Below are 14,331 nucleotides of genomic sequence, written 5' to 3'. Positions count from 1 at the left end.
GTTGAAAATAGTGGCAGGTAAGACTATCCCTGAAACTGGAAGCAGAGTACTGAGCTTTTGAACTTGGTGAGATTTGTGACGATGGGCTAATCGGTTCCCTGGGTGGATTTCCATTTCCTCATCTGCAAATCGGTAATAACGATACTTGTACCAGCCTCCTCCAGGGCTGTTTGGAAAAGTCAAGGAATATGAAAATCTCTTGCTGTACAAAAGTAAAAAAATGAATCATTATCAGTAACGTAAAAATGAGTCAAAATTCACACAAATCTTACAATGTGACGGTAGATATTTTAAAAATAGTGATCTCCGACATGAATGGAATAGTTTCTATGTTCCAAGTAGAGTAAGTCCCCTACATACAAGTGAGTTTTGTTGCAAGAGTGCGTTCGTAAGTCCAATTTGTTTGCTAAGTCCAACAAAGTTAGCCTAGGTACCCAGCTAACACAATCAGCTATACAGTACTGTACTGTAACAGGTCTATAATACTTTTCACACTAATAATACATAAAAAACAAACACACACAAAATAAACATTTTTAATCTTACAGTAGGGTACCTTGAAAAGTACAGTAGTACAGTACAACAGCTGGCATACGGGGGCTGGCATCGAGTGAACAGGCAAGCAGAGTTAGTGACTGGACGAGGGGGAGGAGGGGGGAGATGGCAGAGCTGAAGGGTCATCAGCAATAGGAGACGGAGGGCAAGCTGCAATTTCACTCACGCCTGACGCTGATGGCACAGGTTCTGGTTCCTTGCTGGATCCAATTCTATCTACCCTCTTGAAAAAACGATCCAGTGATGTCTGGGTAGTAGCTCTTTTTTTCTCGTCATAGATGACACGGTAGCACTGGATTGCATTCTGAAGGGCTGCTGCAACCTTCGTGTACCGTTCTACATTCAGGTCCCGTGCCTCAAAAACTAACGGTGCCTCCACAAATAAAGAAAATCCCCTGGCCATTTCCTGCATCGTGAATCTCTTCATTTTTGAGTTACTTCTTCCTCTTGTCTCTCTTCGTCCTTTCTCTGGGCCTCCAATTCCATCAGGTCTTTATTAGTAAGCTCCTCGTGCTGTACAGCAAAGAGTTGGGTGAAGTTGTCCTCGTGTAGATCTAGCTTGAAATAAAGATACTGTACTACCGTACTCTATACAGTTGTGTACAGGAAAGTACACAAAAGCACAACCACCTGTAGAGGATGCACGCACGTGCATGTGACAATGTACGCCAGGCACGTGAACTAACTTACATGACTGGACATGAGAACTGTATGTTCGCATCTTTGAAAGTTAGCAACTGGAAGGTTCATACGTAGAGGGTTTACTGTACTATTCGAAATGCTTTTTATACATTATCTCACTTATTCCTTTCAGGTAGATGGTATAATTATCTTATAGGTTAGCAAACTCAGAGATTAAAGAACCTGCCTAAAGTCATCAAGTTGGTAGGTAACAGAGCAATAATTTGAATCCAGGTCAGCTGGAGTGTAGAGACCAAGCTCTTCCACATACAGCCTCTTCTTAATTAACTATACATGGCACAGGGCCTGTCTGTCTGTCCATCTAGTTTCGCAGATCAGACCAATGTTAATGTCCTCTGATTTTTTTCTTGCCAGAGCATCTTTTAATGATCTGATTTCTTTATATCTCTTCGAATTTCTTTGAGGTCTTAGGCTTTTGATTACTTTTACCCTCAAAATATAACAAACATTTCATAATTTAAAACACCACAAAAAATATGGCTGCATAAATGAGCAAAAATAGCGTGTCTGATTTTGTAATGTATTACGTGCTTTTTTCCCCCCAAGAAAAGATCAGCTTGCAACCCTGTATTTTGTAGATGATCCTAAAAGCCCTGGAGACAGTCCAGCGTCTAGGGTATCACCACAACCCCCAACATACACATACAGCAACATAACACTAAGGGGTCATAGTCTAGAAATATTTAAGTGCTTTTGAGGAGCCAGCAGAATGGACTAAACTAAACCGGTGACACCTCAACTACTGCCAAACGAATCGTAAGTTTTCTGCACTCTTGGTTCACGAAAATCGTTCCCTGTGTTCATAGATGAATATAAATATTGAAATAACCAAGTGAGATGAAGAACTGAAAATGCTTCAGAACATGTTGGGGTAAAGTGCTACTCTTAATATTATACATTTTTAAGTCAGTGAGTGACTAACAAACATTTTTGGTAGGATATTTTTGCCGATGCTGTTTCGTTCGAGAGTCACTGCTGAAAACTGAATTCTGCCTCCATAGCTTAGTTGTATGAAAGCCACTTACTGGTCATCTTCTTCCAAAAAGAGGAATATTTGTTGGACCACAGGCTAATCTAACCCTAAACCCGTCCTAAAATAGAAAATGTCTATTTATCTCACTGGCTATCCAGATATAAATACTATGCAAATAAGATGAACTCAACTGTTGAGATGAGTGCAATTTAGTTAGTAGTAGGTAGTAAGCAGATCTTGTCTATGATCCAGTTTTGTATAACTACACTTTAAGATGGTCCTTAGACGTGCATGGTAGTAGAGAGGAATAAGGATATGAGGAAGTAAAAACAATGGAAAAGAATTTAAAAATCAAACATCCATTCTCTTTATGTTAGAATCCATCCAGACACCGATGTTCATGTGAATGACCACGTGCACAAATATGTGTGTCCGTACTGAACTCCTCTCCCTGCCCTGACTCTGCTGCTGCTGGAGCAGCCTGGGACCCAGCCAGCTGGAGGGCAGGATGCACCAACCATTTACAGTGAACCGAGAGCTAAGTTGCAAATACCGAATTACCGCCAGACATCCTCCTGGCCTACAGTGTCACTGATATGGTGGACAATATCATATTTAAAATATTTTAGGGACCTCCAATTAAGATTCTGCTGCAACAATAAATCACAAAGTAACAATCTGAGCTGTGCTCATATCGATCATGTTGCTTCTCCCTCTGGCCCTTCACTGAGGGATTATTTCCAGCCCTCCGTCCCCATAGCAGAGTCCCAAGATATGTCAGGAGAAGAGCCTGACAGAAGAGAAGGGACGTCTCCAGGCTTGCACTGTCATCCTCCTCTCTGCATTTATATCCCTGCTACGATGCTAGGTGTCAAACCTGCCAGCAGAACTAGGACAAGGCACCCATACCTGCCATTCTACTGAAACCAAGAAATAACAACGTGGTTCCCTGGAAAGGGTGGAGTCTGGAGTTGGCCTGCATCTTCACGCTGTCACTGACCAGCTGTGCACCTGGCAAGTTTTCTTAGCAGGAAAGTGGTGGCTGTGTGTGTGGAGGGGGTGTCAGCAACTAGAAAGCCTAAGGCTTTCTAGTTGGCATCTGGGACTTGCCGCCTTTGTCAGAGTGAGTGGCCTTGGATGGACAGTTGTCGGATCAGTTTGTCTAAATTGCTGGTCAGACACAGTCTCATCACGGGAATGTGGAAGACGTCCTTCAAGATTTTCTGGAAAGGAGCTTAAACTGTCTTTCTCAAAAGAAAACACAGAAATTCGGAAGAAAAGCCTGAGGGGAGAGGTGGAGAGGCCTTCAGAGAGGAGGGAGGACTGTCTTATGAGCAAGTTACTGTCAAAGATCTGAAGGACGTGAAACCTGCTTAACTGAGAAATTGCTGAAGGACGGAAACAACCTCTTGGCCTTGTGAAGTGAACCGCCCCTGTGGAGGGAAGGAGAAGGGAAATGAGAGGAGCTGACACACGGCCACTTGAAGGCCTCTGAGGCAGACGCATTAACCGTCACCACAGCAGCCGGGCCGGGTCCTCTTTTGTGCAGTAACGTCTAGCCTGGACATTCAGCAAAATCGAGATCAGTGTACGATGCAGTCCATCAATTCACTGTGGAAATGACTTTGGAATCAGATCAATTCGCCCCCCAATATCGTTCAAAGGAAAAGCTGGATCTCCTGGTTAAAAAAAGAAAAAGGCCAAAAAACCCACTAAAAGATAAAACCAAAAGCAAAATGACAAAATCTTCTCAGCTGGCCTGCACTTAGATGGCCAGCAATAATTATGCATGCAATTACTAATAAGACATATTCACGGAAACAGTACAACAAAGAGTTGCCCATTTAAAGAAATACTGTCTTTAATTCCAAGGAGAGGGACTAAGGCGGCTTTAAAAGTGTAATCAGAGTGTGTTCTATCTTATCTTCACATCAAAGAGTTATTCCATGCTAGAAAAATGGTGAAAACAATTTTACTCACCTCTCTTCCCTGAAGAATCCCAAGAATTTGGAAGCATTGTGGAATGAAGACATGTCATAGTGTTACAAAGCATTTTAAAGAGAGGTAATCATAACACTTCTATATTTTGGCATATAGTTGAGTTATAGTTATGAGTTTTGATTATCTCTGTTCAAAAGAGTCAACTGTATTTTTGTGGATTAGAAAATAAGTGATATTTACATGTTAATTGTGTTTGGATACATTGTACTTTAACAAGCATGTAGTGGTTGCAAGGAGTATATGATACTAATTACATGTAAAAGACAGGTGAGTTATTATTTTCCTTATTAGTGCAGGAAAATTAAATGTAATTTTTGTGAAATGTATAGGAATATTAGATGCACCTGTTTAGATGAAATTGGGTACCCAATCAGAAATATTTTTTTAATTCAAAAAGGTCTAATAGTCTGATGATAATGCCTTTTAACAAAAGACAAAGACAACACATACATACATTTTATCATATAATCATTTTCATTGTAACATAGCAGTAGTATTAGCCTAGAAAAGCTCCTCCTGGGAATTCACTTCAAATTATTGAAGCAGCTGTTCCTTCAGTTTAAAATAAAATATCCATAACAAGTTCACACATGACAGATGCAAGGTAAAAGCTAGATTCCACAGTGTGAGCTAAAAGCAGATGTTTTGAATGATCATATTTATAACCAGATATAATAAATCTTAGTTATCTATAGCAAGGTTTCATGAATATTCTTTTCTGAGAATTTGCTTAAAACGTACTTCCTGTAGTTTCTTATATTTTTGAGAACAAGGCTTCATTAAATATAAATATTCTATAAATTCTTCTGTATCTGGTCTTTTTCATACTTACTCATTTCATGTGCTTCCTCAAGAATAAAAGCACTGTTAGGGCACTGAAATTTATTACATTTATTTAATCCTACACATTTTCCCTACCTAATTCAGTCAGAAAACTCTTGTTATTTAAAATAAACTCATAGCTATTAGAAAGAATGACACTTTTAAGTCTCAGAATAAGCAGTTTGCCTGATGAAATACCAGTCTATATTTTTAGTGAATGTCAGTATATAATTAGCACTAGAACTTAAAAAAAAATCTATTAAAAATGAAGGTTTCGTGAAAATTTAAAGAAAAGTTTGATGGTAAAAGTGAAAGACTAGAGTTATCAATCATACAGTTCTGAACGTCTTCTATTCAATTTTGGTGTCCTATAGTTTATCACTACTTTTCCTTTTGCACATTGATTAACTTACATTTCTAAACTAAAGCAATCAGGGCACGGGGGAAAAGCAAGTGATCTGGCATCACAAGATGGGGGTTCGTGTTCCAGCTCTGCTTCTTACTAGTTTGTACGCCTTAGGCAGATCCCATAAGTTCTCCCATGTTCCTCACAGGAAGACAGTTGTCAGGAACAGATACTAAATTATTACATATACCATTCCTTTGTAACATATAGGAGTTATATTTCCAGGAAATGCACACATGTGCTCAGTTTTCTGTAGATAAATGGCCAGATGTGTATCAAAAGCCACTTCTTCAGTGCTGCTCCCCCTATGGTAAAGCATTATGTGAGGCTTTATGTGACAGTTAAAACGAGCCATCACCTCTGCATGATGTTCTTCATTCTGCTGTAAGACTTCTATGCAGAGCTCTGCTAGATGAAGAACCTCTTCCAGCTTCCTAGCAGGAGTCGCCTGGTTCATGGTCTCTGCATGAAAAACAAATCATAATAATGTTACCTTGAAAATAAAAGCCAAGCAGATTCTAAGATGTTAATGATGAGACCACGGTGTTGAAATAGAAGGAGAAAGCATATTTTTGAGAAATGAGAGAAAAGAAATACAAATGAATGCAGTCTTTAAAAAAAAAATCAGTTCACCAGATTGCAGAAAATATTTCACCCTCAAAGCAATCATGGGAAACTGCAAGTGCTTTGCCATTTAACATATTAGAACTAACAGGTGCATCAGCACATTAGATGCTCAACTTCTGCAACAAACAAGTTATAATTCTCCTCAAGGTCAGACATACAAAGAAAGGCAGATACCACAGTCTTTTCCTTCTCTCTGTATTGTATTATCAATACAATACCATTCTCACCAGATGAGTCATTCCTGCATTAGTGAAACGCAGGCTTTTCTGCTGCTATTTAAATTTCCAGCCTGAAATGTCTAAGGTTCATGTTGATCTTAAATGGAAGAAGTACAAAGTCACCTAAAACAACTCTGACAGGCTGCAATTAACTGATTTCCTCCCTTCCAACTGGGGAGGGGTGAAGAGCCATTCTTTAAAGCTGAAGGTTCTCTCAGCATTACAGCAAACTGGTATAAAAAGGCCAGGCCACAATGAGATTAAGTGCAGCTGAAATTCAGCAACAGAGAAGGCAAAGCAGCTGATTTCAGAGATAAAACGAACTGGCAAAAATCAGAGGTGCCCTGTGTAATGAAACTGTTACAAAAATGTGAGGAATAGAGTTTCCAATAAGGATACTAAAGATAAACGTTTCTGGACTCTCTCTTTGCCCCCGTATGGAGAGTGTAAGGAAGAGAAATAAAATGTTTCGATAAAGAGCTTTTTCTGTGGAACCTAAGGAGTTTTTTTGTTTTTGTTTTTGTTTTGGCAGGGGCGGGGCAAGAGATCTAGTCCCTCTACATCTCCCTATAACTTCAGCCTTAACTTTGGAAGACTTCCATTTGCTCTTCATTTGTTCCCAAGGGACATACGAGTCAGCGAAACAGCCTATGATTGGTGCTTGTTCATTAAACACTTTTTATAAGCTCACTATGGGTCACAGTGTGATGCGCGTGGGGTGTCCCATCCTCCAACCCTGATACACATCCTCCCAAACTCCCCTGCAGGATTAAAGCCACTGCTCATCAGTGGATCAAAGAGTAGGATGATTCTTCAGGAAAACAGTCCGCCAAACACAACCGAGTTGAGTGTGCCTACAATAATCTTAGCTGTGGGAAGTAGGAGGAAGTAGAAGACATGTCCCTGCTCTTAAACCACTCAGACTCCAAAAATCACTACCGCTGGGATCCTTAGACATCCACTAGCCAACCTCCCCTCTGTTTCATGATCACTTCAACATCCTCAAACGAGGGTGAAGTCAAGGAGGCTTGTGACTTTGCACCACAGTCTGTTCCACTTGGGGGCAGCTCTCGCTATTGCAGTGAGGAAACTTCAAAGTTTGGAAACAGTGTAAAGCAAACAGAGGGGAGGCAGGGGATGTTAGGAGAGACTGCTGAGAGCAGGTTTATTTAGGGGGGCGGATATCAGTGGGAAGATAAGCAGAACCTGAAGCAGGTCCTAAAGGAGAAGCAAATGACCTGGGTAAGAGGAGGAAGGGTTTCTAGAAATGCTTGCATGTCAGAGATGGGGTGCATTTCAGAGGAAGGTGATGATGAAGGTGGCTACAAATGTCACCATTTATTGAGAGCCAATTACGTGTCAGACCCGGCACCAGGCACTTCCCATGTGTCATCACTCTCATTTTCCTAACAGCTTTAAGCCGTTTGGTTATTTATTCATGTAAGTCGTAGATGAGGAAACAAGTTTGGAGAGATGAAATGCAACAGCTAACACGTGGTAAAGGTGAGACATGACTTGCTGTGGGCTCTTAGCATCTCTACCCTGCACGTGCCTGGCTGGAGTAAACAAGTTCTGGGAAATGATGGGTGAGGAGCCTGAGGTTGGATTGTGGCAGGCTTTAAGTGAGAAAATAAATAGACTCAGTAACTGTATCCTATCTGGTAACGCGAAGCAAATGTTTCTTTGCCAGGCTTCAGAATAAATTAATTTTGGAAAAACGTATTTGTGGTTGTGTAGTGCAAGGAAGGACTGGTGGGGACCAGGTCTAGTGTATGGAGAACTATGGGAAGACGGTAATGGGAACAGAAAAGAAGAGAAAGGTAGAAGGGTCGCTTTGAAGAAAGGATTCGCAAGCCTTTGTGAGTGCCTAGAAATTGCAGGTCAGAGAGGACAATGACCTTGAGGTTTGGAGGTTCCATGGCTCAGAGAATGAAGATGCGTGGTTGATGAAACTACCAAATGGGTCTTCGATGGGTCACCCCACCTAATTACCACGTACATAAAATTTAAAGTAAGCAAATTATTCTAAACTACAAGGAAAGTGGTGCATTGTAAAATCTGCATGCACAGGGAGTTAGGATATCTGGATCCTTTGCCTGGAAAACTCCTACTCATCATTCAAGACACAGCTTTAGGGCTTCTCTGGTGGCGCAGTGGTTGAGAGTCCGCCTGCCGGTGCAGGGGACGCGAGTTCGTGCCCCGGTCCAGGAAGATCCCACATGCCGCGGAGCGGCTGGGCCCGTGAGCCATGGCCGCTGAGCCTGCGCGTCCGGAGCCTATGCTCCGCAACGGGAGAGGCCACAACAGTGAGAGGCCCAAGTAACGCAAAAAAAAAAAAAACCCCACAAGAACAAGACACAGCTTTAATGCTACCTTAAATGTAGGACCTTCTCAAAGTTCTGGGGCTGGGTGAGTCGCTCCTCCCTCTGGGTTCCCCTATTACCAGCTCATGAGCTGTTACTAGACTAGGCCCACATCAGTCAGAAACTGGGTCTCGTGATCTTGTGCTCTCACTATCTTGAATAGGCTTTGGACCATGACAGGTACTTAATGAATGTTCACTGAGAATGCAGTAGTATAATTTTTGGGAAAAGGCATGTTTAAAAAAGAATCAATGCCCAAATTATTTCATTTCACTTTGTGTGGGATTGCAAATAGCTCTTCTGTCACTCACAAACCAAGGGTGGATGACACAGCAAGTCCACCAATGAAATGCAGCTGTAGTCCAAGGATACTGCTCAAATAATTGATGAAAGCTGTGTTCTTAAATTATTAGAGATTTTGGGGGAAGAGTTTTCAAAATAATTTTTAATTCTCAAGAGCGTATCACATCCTTTAATTTTTCCATCTTTAGATTTTTTTGGTTTTGTTTTTTTTTGGCTGCATTGGGTCTTTGTTGCTGAGCATGGGCTTTCTCTAGTTGTGGTGAGCGGGAGCTACTCTTCATTGCAGTGGCTTCTCTTGTTGCGGAGCACGGGGTCTAGGAGTAGGGGCCTCGGCAGTTGCGGCACTCAGGCTTAGTAGTTGCGGCTCGTGGGCTCTAGAGTGCAGGCTCAGTAGTTGTGGAGCACGAACTTAGTTGCTCTGCGGCATGTGGGATCTTCCCAGACCAGGGATCGAACCCGTGTCCCCTGCATTGGCAGGCGGATTCTTAACCACTGCGCCACCAGGGAAGTCCCTCCATCTTTAGATAGAGGGTGTTGAATTAAGTTGAGGATTCTTAACCCTAGGGGTTAGGAATAGGTTTTAGGGAGTCCTTGAACCCCTTAAAATTATATGCTAATTTTTGTGTATAGAGGCACTTTTTGGGGAGTGAAGGATCATAACGTTCAGATTCTCAAAGCAGTCCATGAGCCAAACAAATGGTAAGAATCACTGAACCATATATGCTCTAAGATTCCTTCTAGCTAACAGAGTCTATGTTTCCTATAAATTTTGGGTTTTACATATATTGGATTATATCACTTCAACTTCATGAGGAAAGGGAAAGGCAACAAAATGTAATTGTTTTGATCACAGAAGAGAAACTTATTTTTCCTACATACTTTAGTACATTATTTACTCTACCCCTAAAACCATTCTGAAAGTTAGGGAATCAGGAGCCCCATTTCCAGATTGGGGAAAAGTGTCTTGGAGAGGTTAAAACAGTGATAATACAGTGACTTGAATTCTTTTCCATTTTCAAATTCTCTGAATAGGATTAACATACACATACGCACACTCAACTGAATATATATGTTCAATATAAACTTCTGAAATAGCTGAAAGTTTGAGTTTATAAAGTCACCATACCCTTAGCCACAAGTAGGCAATAATGGGAAAGAATCAAGGAAGCAACCTGAAAACTTATTTCTGTTTATGTGTGAATATATCAAAACCAGCTTTTACACTTGACACTCTCTTAAGGAAAAACTCACAGAGTACCGTGTGTTCTACTGAAACTTAAAAACAGTCTGAAACACTTTATTCTTTCTAGATTAAATTTACTGAGAGGATCAAAACTTTGTACTTGAACATAATGACCACTCTAATACTTTAAATAAACAGCATTTTTATCAAGTACACTACGTATGCCATCTCTGGCTGCCACTCATTTGACTACAGCCAAGAAGTTTAATGCATTTTGTAGCTAGAACTCTACTAGATAACAAGGTTATCAATAGCTCCATTAAAATTCGAAGCACCGTGAATATTTGAGAATTCCCCCTTAAAACGTCCACTTTCCCTCTTTTTGCAACATTTCTACAGCATTACAGATGCCTCTATATTCTTCAAGCTTCACGCCAAGTTGCTGATAGTTGGTAACACGTTTCAAATAGTGGCATTTAAGACAAATACACCCAAAGTAGCAAGGTTTCTTGATGAATTTCAATGTATTGCACTTGGCTACGATACTTCTTCATTCTGGAACACTTTTACTTTTCTATGGTAACACTGCTTGGCCCCTCAAAGCAATTCCTTGTAATTATGCACCTCTGTACATTTAAGAGGAGATCTCACTGGAAATAAAAGTTGGAGGTGGGGAGATGTAAGGAGACAGCCTGACCATTGTGTGTTCGCAGGCTTTAACTCTGCTCCCCTGCTTCAAAGAGGGTGCATACTCTCAGCATCCTCTCCTTGGCTGCCTCCTTTCCTGCCACTGCCTGTCACATTGGATACACAATGATGTTCACTGTGAAGGTTGTAAGGGGATAGGGGGAGAAGACCAGTAAAATCATTTCAGTCCGTTTTTCTCCATATAAGATACATAGAAATTTGAAATGTATTTGACCTTAACTTTTAACAGACTGATTGTATCTATACTTGCAGCTAAACGAGGACTAGAATTCAAGATGGTGTTGGATTGAAGGGCTATGGCAATAATCCCCTGCAATACTGCCTTGTTTACTCTCCTCCACATCTAGGTCATGACAACAGCTAGAGTGCGCCAACATAATTCCTATATACGCGCTAAGATTTCTTTTTTTTTTTAAAAACACCTTTATTGGAGTATAATTGCTTTACAATGGTGTGTGAGTTTCTGCTTTATAACAAAGTGAATCAGCTATACATATACATACATCCTCACATCTCCTCCCTTGTGCTAAGATTTCTTGCGGGTTCTTCAACATCCCCAGATTTTGTGGCCCTGAATTTGATTCAACAAACATATATTGCATGTAAGATACTGTACTAATAACTGAGGGGATAAAATGATGAACAAAACAGTATTTCGGCCTTCAAACAATTTATGTATCTCTTTCCCTAACTAGTTTATAAAGTAGAGGATAGAGCTGCATCCCATGCATTTTTGGTCAATATAAGGAAGTTCTATAATAAAGCTCTGATAAAGAGTGAATTAAATGCATTCAATACGCAAGAAAAGAGTTACTAGCTTGCAAGAAATAGGATCAAAGATATATCAAAAAGCAGGCTTTAAATTGCTCATGTGTAATATATGGAGTTCTTCGGAATCAAATTATCCTTTAAGTGGGTGGGTGTTTGAGTTCAGAAACACTAGATCAGAGAAAGCAGCAGTCTGACATTGAAGTCTCCCATCTTTTTCCTCCTCCCATCTGAAGAAAAAGAACTCCCTCCCTCTATAGGACAAAAATCAGATGAATGGGGAGAAAGCCCTGACACTCAGGAGGTAACTGAGGTAAGAATCTTGTATGCTTGAAGAAAAGACTGGGGGAGAACTGCAGGTCCTGGGGAAAAAAAGAAAAATAAAGAAAAAAAAAAAAAAGAAGAGGAAAGAGGGGGAAAATATGGGGAAATGACTACTTTCTAGAGAAAGGAGCTAAAGGAAGGCCTACAGTTTGGAAGGAGTAAGGAGATCAGCAACATGGAAGCATCTACATGGGACACTGTGGAGACCCAAGTAGTGAGGCTCTGCCTTGTGAGGTTTAACTAAACAAGGAAGTTGGGCCAAGGGTACAACACCTGAGTTCTTCCACCTGAAACCCTAAAGTTCATTCGGCAGCAAGGACTGTCAGCATCCTCTCTGTGGACTGCTGGTCAGAAAAACTTATCTATCCACAGACCCCGATGAGAAATGGTGGAACGGACCCTTCTCTTTCCTTGTGCCCCTTCTCCACCAAAGGAGACGGTGACTGTTCCTACCATCCACCCCACCCTCTTACAAAAACATAGGGCAGAACCACCTTACACACGTTGCGCACTGCTATGGGCACATACATGACTTGTACCAATTAGAGAGATCAGAAATGGTTCCATCTGAGCTACCACCTCCACCTGAAATGCCTTTTTCCATTCATACACCCCTTTAGGCCAACCCAGCTGGCTCAGGGAATTTCTACTGGCTCCCTAGTCTGTCCTAATTTAAACCTTAATTCTTGTCTGGGATCAGTGTTCTCCCTCTTTGCATGATCCAGACTGACGACTCAGTTGGAAAGTGTACATTTCATTGGGATTTTCTGACCCATCCTTTAGCTCCAGGCGTAGCAACCTGTGGTGAGTGATACAGTACCAGAGTCTAGTACAGCTAGGCCCTTGGGAGTCCTACCCCTGCCAGATCTCAATACTCATGGGCCTTTTCATCCCAAGAGGGAAGGAGGGCAGGAGATCAAACACTTTCCCATTAAACAAAACAACCTCTCCCCCTCCCACCTGTCTGCCACTTTTAGAGCTTGTGACTAGATGAGATGATTCGGGGCAGGAGGGGGGACTCTCCCTTGATTTAGTCCCCAAGAGGGAATAGTATATAACTTTCTAGCTAAGAAGACCACCTCAGAATCCAGGAGAGAGGCAGTGTCTAAATCTAAACCCCACTTCTCCAGCCTGACCTATACCTGCCCAGTATGGGACGCCCCAAGACTTGGTACTGTCAACTGATGCAACAGGATGGTGTATCACTGACTCTCTCTTGGCTTGTCTGACTGCAACCTATTACGGTTCTATGAGTGCCAGACATAATACATCACTCTAATCAATGAATGGAGTATTTTCAGTATAGGTCTGTAGTTCGCAACTTCATCATGCACCAGAATCACCTGGAGGGCTTGTTAAAACACAGATTGACAGCACTACCCCTAGAGTTTTTAGATTCAGAAGGTCTTGCTTGGGGTCAAAGAACTCACAGTCCCCAGGAGATGCTCATGGTGCTGGTTTGGGGAAGGCACTTTGAGAACTACTAGTGTTTATGAAAAACAGAGATGATCTGTTTAACCTTTAGATTATTTCCTCCTTTACCTACCCGAAATCGAGCTATATCTTTACATGAACTTCATTTTAGGAAAAAGGTGACTTTTGTGTAGAACTGGAACACGTTTTACCTTTCAGTATTGTTATCCCAGATAGGATGAGGTACGTATCTGGACAATCCTTAGATGAATGAAAATAATCTACGATGTTATGGCCTGCCTATGGATGTTTAAAATCCATGAGAATACCAACGCCACAGATGTTTGAAAACAATAGGTCTGTGGCCTCCTAATTCCAAGGCTCCCTGTGGGGCCAACTTGTTTAATGACCCTGTCATTTAAACCAACAGTTGCAGTTAATACCTCCTTGGAATTAACCATGCTAATGATACACGGCTTTCGAATAACTGTCCTGCAGTCACAGTCACATGAGCTGCTTTACCTGGATTAGCTTTCGCATCCATAAGTTCATTTTTAAGGAAATGGTCAGCTATGGAGCAAAGGTGAACTGGACACTGGACTAGAGGCAATGGCGGTCAAACTGGATGCAAACTGAGCAACCTCCATAGGCCAACAGCCAGTGGTGATCCATGAGTGACTGGCCATAAAAAGTCAGATACCTCTGGAGGTAAATGTCAGTGACACTTTGTGAACCTTCCTTGAGGAGGAATATGGAGGCACCGTCTCCTCTTAAGATCTTAAAGGCATGATGGTGATGGAATGACAGAGAGAGGATTATTAGGATACACACACACAATTTAATATTCTTTGGTTTAACATTTGTCACAGGCTTTTATAATTATGTGACTTATAGGAGTGGAGAAATAGTGGCGGGGGGGGGGGGTTCCCTGGTGGCCTCATGGTTAGGATTCTGGGCTTTCACTG

The 14,331-nt window shown here is 41.4% G+C and overlaps 1 protein-coding gene across 7 annotated transcripts in view; it reads right to left on the bottom strand.

Annotated features, from left to right (window-relative positions):
• Positions 1-14,331, bottom strand: part of CADPS2 (calcium dependent secretion activator 2) — a 544,229-nt gene that overhangs the window by 99,933 nt on the left and 429,965 nt on the right. For all 7 annotated transcript variants that reach the window (XM_059073595.2, XM_067042266.1, XM_059073599.2 and 4 more), the window contains one exon: positions 5,818-5,921. In XM_059073595.2, the coding sequence (XP_058929578.1) occupies positions 5,818-5,921 (104 nt within the window). The remainder of the gene's footprint in view (positions 1-5,817; positions 5,922-14,331) is intronic.

Source organism: Kogia breviceps, chromosome 9 (genome assembly GCF_026419965.1).
Source record: "Kogia breviceps isolate mKogBre1 chromosome 9, mKogBre1 haplotype 1, whole genome shotgun sequence".
In the NCBI taxonomy this organism is placed as follows: Eukaryota; Metazoa; Chordata; class Mammalia; order Artiodactyla; family Physeteridae; genus Kogia; species Kogia breviceps.
Note: the sequence above shows the minus strand (reverse complement) of the source record. Positions and strands in the feature narration are given on the sequence as shown.